At 41.4% G+C, this 8961-nt stretch overlaps 1 protein-coding gene across 1 annotated transcript; it reads right to left on the minus strand.

Annotated features, from left to right (window-relative positions):
- On the minus strand, positions 1-3294 carry LOC115376891 (CD276 antigen-like; the record flags this gene model as incomplete). The annotated part of the gene is made up of 5 exons (XM_030076717.1): positions 3000-3294; positions 2828-2923; positions 1392-1730; positions 584-925; positions 1-224 (listed from the first exon to the last, which is right to left on the minus strand). Coding segments are annotated over exons 2-5 (972 nt in total), but the record flags the coding sequence as incomplete, so codon positions are not given.
- Positions 3295-8961: the final 5667 nt, after the last annotated feature.

Raw genomic sequence — 8961 nt, forward strand, 5'->3', positions numbered from 1 at the left:
GCAGGTGAAGCTGTTGCTGTGGCTCTTCTCCGCAGTCACTCTGCTGCTGACAGTATAGAGGCCATCAGGACCTCTGACTGTCTCTGGAGCTCCAGCAGAGAGGAGCTTTCCCTCAGCGTCCAGCCAAAACAGCTCAGGCTCTGGGTACCAGCCTTTACTTTCACACTCTAAAACCACTCCACTGCTGCTTTTGGTCACGTTGATGACAGGAGAGGAGGCAGCACCTGATGAGGAGGGAGATGACAAACTTCAAATGATGATTAAAATGAAAACAGAATAATATTTGGCACAACATCCATCCATCTATTTCCCATGCCAGTTTATTGCATAGTTTTGGACTATGGGAGAAACAGCATGCAATCAACAAATCAGTCATATTTATATCACCAGTGTAATCAGGAAAAGAACCACCTGGTTCTAATGGTGGTTATACATAATATACACTCAGTAAAACCACAGCTGTCTTACAGTGGTTAAACTGAGCTGCACCTCCATGAGAACAATGAGGCAGAGCTGAACTACACAAAGCCGTCCTTTGAATGAATGAGGGTTAAAAATGCACCACTGACACATGCTCACTTACCAACAACAAGCTTGACGAAAGTGTCTCTTCCAAGTAAAGGGAGGAAGCATCTGTATCTTCCCTCATCAGAGATTTTCACTTTAGAGAGTTTTAGAGAAACGTCTCCATCCTTTAGTTTGTCTCTGAACAGAGACGTTCTGCCCTCATATTTTAGGTTTTGATGAACCAGAAGTTCCTGACCATCACGCCACAGATACACAAATCTGGGGTTCAGGTCTGGTCTCGTCCACTCCACTGTCATGCCAACAGCGTCCACGGCAGGGTCCAGGTGGCACGGAAGGATGATGTCATCACCAACTACCGCCACTATTGGCTGATGAGGACCAATCAGCTGAGGCTGACCTAAGGAAAAATAGGATTTTTTTTTTCAAGCTCATGTCTTCCATGTGAGGAATGATGCCAAAAACAAGTTATTGTTATTCAGTGTTATTTATGTTTTGAACAAAGCTCAGAATATAAACAAGAGTGTATTAGAAGAAGAAAGGCAACAATGTGATGGAAATTCAAAGCTGAGATAAACTTTATTTGGCAACGGTGGTTACATGTGGCAGGGGAAAACAACACATATTAAACTGTATTTATTAAACTACTTCAGTCATATTTATATAATCACCAGTGTAATCAGAAAAAGGCCCACCTGGTTATAATGGTGGTTATACATAATATACCCTCAGTAAAACCACAGCTGCCTACAGTGGTTAAACTGAGCTGCGCCTCCATGAGAACAATAAGGCAGAGCTGAACTACACAAAGCCGTCCCTTCAATGAATGAGGGTTCAAAATGCACCACTGACACATGCTCACTTACCAACAACAAGCTCAACTGTGGTTTCTATACCGAGTGAAGGAATGAAGCATCTGTATCTTCCTTCATCAGAGAGTTTCACTTCAGAGAGTTTCAGTGAAACGTCTCCGTCCTTCAGTTTGTCCAGGAACAGAGATGTTCTGCCCTTGTAGGACGGATGCTGTATTGGAAGTTTGCGACCACCATGCCACACATGGACAAAGCTGTGCTCCAGGTCAGGTCTCGCCCACTCCACTGTCATGGCAACAGCGTCCACAGCAGGTTCCAGGTGGCACAGCAGGATGATGTCATCACCAACTATCGCCACTATTGGCTGAGGAGGACCAACCAGCTGAGACTGATCTGGGAAGGAATAGGATTTTCATTCATGTCTATTGAACAGGGAAGAAGATCTGAAGTCAGAAAAGTTATTCAAACTAAGTAGAGTGGAGAAGTTCAGTCCTCAGTATAAACACAGACTGAAGTTGAAAGCTTTCATGATTTTGAACTCCACCTTGATGTCCCCCCCCCCCCCATCGTCAGAAGTCACAACTTCCTCAGAGACTCACCAGCAGCGTCTCCTTTGTTTATTGTAACTACAATGAATACACACTACTTCAAATAAATAAAATGAAAACAGTACAAAACTGGTTTCAACGCTATTATTCAACAGAGACAGGCCAACTCTCTAGAATAAATGACACATGTTGCCTCATTCTGCAACAGATCCACGCCTTCATGATCCAAGAAATAATAATAAACAAAAAATAATCATGATGAGTGATTTGAGGAAAGTAAAACGAGTTTGATCCATGTTTGATGGCAGTCATGATGCTAATTCCTACTCAGAAAAATGACAGATCAATGTGAAGAACCTCCATCATAATTTTGAAGAGTGTCAAAAAGCTGAAATGTGCAGCCAGAATCCAGGAAGAACACATTTTGCAACTGCGTCACATCTGCTTTGTTTTCTTCTGCTCTGCAACTGCGCAGCCTAAAATCAACACAGAAAGGCATTTAAGGCAACTGTTGCCGTCAGGTCTGACGATAAACCCCGAAAACAGAGAAAGACAGTTTATAAATGCACACACACTCTGGTAACAAAGATACGAGGTTGTGCCCAGTAGCCTTCATATCAGCCTTACATACTAACATTTAACTCTTTATTTTGAACAGCCTGTGAATTATAATGTTACTGTTGTTCAACGGAGAACTTTCTAGAACAAAAGACAAACTGTAGGCAGCCTCATTCTGCAACAGATCTGCGCCTTCATGATCCAAAAAATAAACTCAAATATATATAGAAATACATCTATAATAATAATGTTGAGAGCGATGTGAGGAATGTAAAAGCTGTTTGCTTCATGTTTGATGGCGGTCGTGTTGCTGCTTCCTACTCAGACAACAACAACAACAACAACAACAACAACAACAACAACAGACAGTTATCCACTACTTACCTTCACACGGAGACAGACTGAACAGCAGAAACAGGCATCCGAGTGATAGAAAAGCTGGTTTGATCATCGCTGCTCAGACGTTAATACACCAATCGCCTGCGAATGCATGGAACATGATGATTTAAAAGACTCAACGTTCAGGCCATTTTGTTCTCAGTCGTTCAAAGTTTACCTTTTGTTTTGCGGCTCATGACGCCTCCTCAGCTCCAGCCCACCGGATGAAACGTGACACTTTATTTTCGGTGTGTTTGCTCGGTCTAAACATCCGGAGCTACTTAATGGTGGAGTTCAAACCCGAGTCAAGTAGTACATTGTTACTTTGCACTTGCTTGTACTTGTGTTTTTGCTGCAGAGTGAAATTAAGACGTTTAGAGAGCGACATTAAACGATTCTCTATCTCTCTCTGGTTCCCAACGTGATCCCTGAGGACCCCCGTCTTGCAGGTTTTTGTTCCATGCCCTGTTCAATAGCTGTTGCGCAGCAATTTTAGGCAATTCTGTCATCAGTCATCAAGACAAAAATTTGAAAATACTCATATTGCATCTCGACAGCATGGAGATGTTGGTCATTTGTTTTTAACAATGATTTGATTTGCTCCACAAGTGGAAAAAAAACTGATGTTTGCGTGTAAAGGATACACTTAAACATCAAAGTTGCAAAGCACATGGTTGATTTGTTATGAATTTTCAAAGTTTTCAAAATTTAGAGGCTATTGGCTTGCGTTTGCAGCTGAGGTAATCTGGCATGGGACTCGACCTTTGTGCAAAGTTTGGTGAGATTTCATGCATGGGAAGTATGATTTCCTCGGAAGAAGAAGAAGAAGAAGAAGAAGAAGAAGAAGAAGAAGAAGAAAGAAGAAGAAGAAGACCTGGAAATACAATAGTGTCCTGGCACCTTATGCTGCCCAGCCCCTAATAAAAATATCTAAGTAAAAAGTTGCTCATGTGAGATGTACTCAAAGTTGTGAATTACTTCCCTAAAACAATAACTTTATGCTGTCTTCTAATAAGATTCTTTCAACTGGAAATGTGTTCATGACGGTCCAGTTTCTGATGCTGAAAGAGAGCCTGTCAGATGATCTATACTGTAACAGTGTACTGGAGGAAAAGTAAAATTACTGAAGAAACTACAGAACATCACAGAAGAGCATCTGGTCTGGGTTGCACATTCAAATTCAACTCAACTGTTTATTGTTTTCAGGTGTGAATAGAAACATGTTTTTTTTCTGTACAAAATAAATATTCCAAATCAGTAAACAAAAATACTCAAAGATATGATTCAATGAAGGCATCATAGTTCATAGTTAGTGCTGCTGTTGGACTGGACTGCATTTTACTGACAGTTGTTTCCAATATTCTGTCTCCACGCATTGTATGTAAATACGTGGGACAAAAAAACGGAAACACCTCTCAATATATTGTAGTGTAGTACAAGAGCTCTGCAAACTACAACCTCAGTAACAGACACAGAGTTAAATTTACACAATGTGAGCACAAATTGAACATTATAAACTTGAATCTGCTGACATTCAGTAAATCTCAGTGTGATCGTCAACACAGTGTGGTGAGTGAGGCTCGGAGGGGAAAAGGCCTGTTAGTTGAGGCCTGTATCACCTCTGTGAGCGGCTCCTCCTCACAAGACACCAACTCGTCGGCTGTTGGTACATCCTGGAGTTGTAAATATTAGTTGCGGATTACAGAACCTGTGGAAACTTGTTATTTTATACCAGTTACTAAGTTTTAAAACATCTCGACAAAGCACATAACAAATGCAACTCAACAGCAGTAACATGAGCACCAGAGATGAGCAATAACAGCTGTCTGAGCTCTTTGGCAAACTAAAATGATACCTCAATCAATGTCAGTAACAGTTCAGATGATTTGCTGCATGTACTGCTTGTAATCAGAATTATAATCCCACATGAAACTATTTAAGGTGATGAGCGTGGCCGTAAGAGGGACAGAGAGACCGATGGACACCAGCAGAAAGAGAGAGAACAGAGAGAGGAAGAGACAGATGACATTTGGACCGGTTTCTCTGCACTTTGTCGCCTGCATCTGCCTCTGAGCTGGTGTCGGTGTCTGTTAGTGATCTCCAAAAACTCTGCGATTCTGCAAGTGCCGGCAGGGACTTGGACAGGTGGTTTTGCAAATCAAAAAAGAAAAATTATATCGTGAGATAACGTAGCTCACTGGCTAGGTTGTTCCATTTTTCTCTCTCCTGCCTTGAGAAGCTGCTATGTTTTGTCGACTGCAGCTGTCTCTCAAATTCTGCCCGACTGATCCTCAGAACCCTCTTGAACTCTCTGTACTCATTTTCCTTTTTGTCTACAGAATCTGCAGTTTCCCGAAGCCTCATCTCACTCTCATGTCTCTGTCTTTCTTCTTTCTGCAGTTGTAATTTCAGTTGCTCTGTCTGCTTCTCCAGTTCCCTCTTCTGTCTGATCAGTTCATCACGCTCCTCTTCCCAAAGTTTCTGTTCGTTCTCTTTCTTCTGCAGCTCTTCCTCAAGTTGGGCATTTCTCACAGCCAGCGCTCTCTTTTCCTCCCTTTCTGCCTCGAGCTGCTCTCTGTCTCTTCCTCTCTCCATCAGATCCGGATGTTCTGTGTTTCTGCTCAGAGATTTGCTCTTTTCCTCTTCTTCTTCGTAGCTATCTTCACTTTCATCTTCATGCTTCTTGCTCTCTGCATGCAAACAGAGACAGGAGCAAAACAAAATCATGATGGTGAAGCTCCAAATGATGTTATCTCATGAGTGTATCTGATGGTTTAATATTGAAACCTCATTAAAATATTTATTTCATTTTTTGTTTGTTTTTTTTGCTTTTTTTTTTTTTTTAAACCAAGCCCCAAAGCAACATTTGATGGCGTCACTACCTGTTTTTAGAAGGTGACATCACCGGCACCGACTATCAGCCAATAGCAGACGGCTGATTTAGTGCCCTACATTTCACATTTTATTTATTGACGGTACTATTGCTGTTATTGCATTTATGACCTTTGGTGCTTCATCCTGCAAAGCACCATGTAAACCTTCTTTTGGAAAGATGCTATATAAATAAATTTTGTTGTTGTTGTTGTCTTTTTTCTACTTGACATTCCATCCATAAGAACAGGCTGAAGAACCCTGTCATTATATCTGTCTGAGGAACCCTGATACTAAGAAAAAAGAAGAAAAAAAAAATTGACTTACTGTTTTTGTTTTGTCTCCGTTTACACAAAATAAAGACAACAGCCAAAATAAACATGAAGATAAAGATGATATTAAAGACAATGGAGACGCAGAGAGCGGAACAGTCACATATATCTACAAAGAAATAATCTGAAATGAAATGACCCATTTTACAGTTTATACATAATTTCTGACCTGGAACATGAATCTGTGTCTCCCTGGTTTGCTGTATTTTGCTCTGCTGAACCCTGCAGGTGAAGCTGTTGCTGTGGCTCTTCTCCACAGTCACTCTGCTGCTGACAGTATAGAGGCCATCAGGACCTCTGACTGTCTCTGGAGCTCCAGCAGAGAGGAGCTTTCCCTCAGCGTCCAGCCAAAACAGCTCAGGCTCTGGGTACCAGCCTTTACTTTCACACTCTAAAACCACTCCACTGCTGCTTTTGCTCACGTTGATGGCAGGAGAGGAGACAGCACCTGATGAGGAGGGAGAGGAGGAAGTACACACTCAAGGACATCATGTTGTTGTCATTGCAAAACTGGGTTGGTGGTCATCACTTCTGCTTTCAGCTGCTTTATCATAGTGTTGCCCTGTATTCTCTGTTCTGCTGTTCAGTCTGTCTCTGTGTGAAGGTAAGCAGAGTGCTATTGTTTTTGTTTATTTTTCTAAATAGTGATCAGCATTATGACCACCATCAAACATGAAACAAACAGGTTTCACATTTCTCAAGTCCTCTTCATGATTATTTTGTTATGTTATTTATTTTATTTTTTTTTTTTTAAACAAGTTATTTCTTGGATCATGAAAGTGTGGATCTATTGCAGAATGAGGCTACATGTGTCATTTAATCTGGAGAGTTGGCCTATCTCTGTTAAATAATAGTGTTGAAGCCATTTTTGAATTGTTTTCATTGTATGTACACTCAGTGTCCACTTTATCAGCTCCACCTGTACAATCTAATCTAATCTAATCTAATCTAATCCAGCTGTTGTGCCATAAAGTTTCCTCTCCTGCTGCCTATAGTGCTCAGCTTGTCTTGTTGTCACGGTAACAGAGGTGTTCATTCACTTCTATGTTTGGCATTGAGCTCATAGTGCTGCTGTTGGACTGGACTGCACTTTACTTGCAGCTGTTTCCAATATTCTGTCCCCCCTCATTGCATGTAAGTAAAGAGGACAAAAAATTAAAAACACCTCACAATATAATGCAGTCCAGTAGCAGACCTCTGCAAACTACAACCTCAGTAATAAACACAGAATTAAATTTACACATTCTCCACAATGTCAACACAAACTGAACATGATAAACTTTGTTAAAAGGTAGAATTTATGGCAGAGCTGCTGAGCTGAACTGCATCAGACTGGACAGGTCGACCTCATAAAGTGGACACTGAGTGTACTTTGCAATGAGAAAATGAATTAAGGGCAATAAACACAGTCCTACTTACCAACAACAAGCTCAACTATAGATTCTATGTCCAGTGAAGGAATGAAGCATCTGTATTTTCCTTCATCAGAGAGTTTCACTTCGGAGAGTTTCAGTGAAACGTCTCCGTTCGTCAGTTTGCCCAGGGACAGAGACGTTCTGCCCTCGTAGGACGGGTGTTTTTTATTCTCAAGCTCCCAACCATGACGCCATAGAAGGACAAATCTGTGGTCCAGGTCAGGTCTCGCCCACTCCACTATCATGTTAAAAGCGTCCACAGCAGGGTCCAGGTAGCTTGGCAAGATGACACCATCACCAACTATCGCCACTATTGGCTGAGGAGGACCAATCAACTGAGACTGACCTGGGGAGAAAGAGTTTTTTTTTTTTTTTTTCAAGCTCATATCTTCCATGTCAGGAATGAGGTAAAACACAGATTATTGACGTTTAGGGTTAATAAATGGTCCAGGTCAGTATATGCAGTACATGCACAGTAGGGGGTGAACAACATAAACATTTAAAGGAAACATTATTTGCAGGGATTATTTTCACTTTAACATGAAATCTAAACCCAGTCACAACCTTTGACCTGTAAACACCAGGGTATTACTGATACCTGCACAGGAGTGTGTTAGAAGAGGAAAGACAACAGTGTGAAAACCAAAGCTGAGGACTATTTTTAAATGATGGAATTGATTACAGAGAACAGGGGGAAAGCAAAACTTATCAAAACTATATTTAGCCTACTAAACTACTTCAGTCATGTCTACTGAACAGGCAAGAGGATCTGAAATCAGATATGATGGTGAACTCCACCCCGATGTTTCCTCCCTGCCTTATCGTCGGGCCACAACAAAACAAACAACAACAAAAAAAAAAAAAAAAACAGATGTTGTGGGAAAATACAGCACATTCTTGTACCACCGGTGAGGATCATAAAGTTGGGGTTAAGCTAAGGACACAGAAGATACCAGATGGCAAACTGAGGACAGGGGTGTTGAACAACCAAGAATTTACTCACATGAGGTGTACATTAACCTGACGGGAAGGTCAACAAGATGGAAAAGTACCAGACAATGTGACGTATACGACAGGGGTCCAAACGACATTCCATGACTGTGTATAAAAGCAGGCTGCACCAAACAGCAGGGTGCTCTTGGTCCTCTGACATTGCTTGTCATTGGCTAAGGCGCCCACTTTCAAGTGTTCCCAATAAAATCCAGAGTGTACTAGGCTCTTGCTGCGTGTCCTCTGTGCCCAGAAATTCCCACCAAAACAGACTTTTTTTCACTTAGACTTTTCAACGGACACTGGTGGGCATCGACGTCATTGACTTCTAGGTTAATGCCCTGTGTGCTGTAAGCGCCACACCTAAGAAAGCCCGACCCTCACTATTAAGCTCACTGATTCTTGGGAATTTGGATAAAAAAGGTTTTAATTTTGGAAAAAAAAAGTGTGTTAAATTACAAAATCTGAAGGTATATCATTATAGGCCAAGGTCTTGGCTCTTCAGCAATGTACCGGTGCAACCTCCTCATTT

Source organism: Myripristis murdjan, chromosome 18, assembly GCF_902150065.1.
Source record: "Myripristis murdjan chromosome 18, fMyrMur1.1, whole genome shotgun sequence".
Lineage (NCBI taxonomy): Eukaryota > Metazoa > Chordata > Actinopteri > Holocentriformes > Holocentridae > Myripristis > Myripristis murdjan.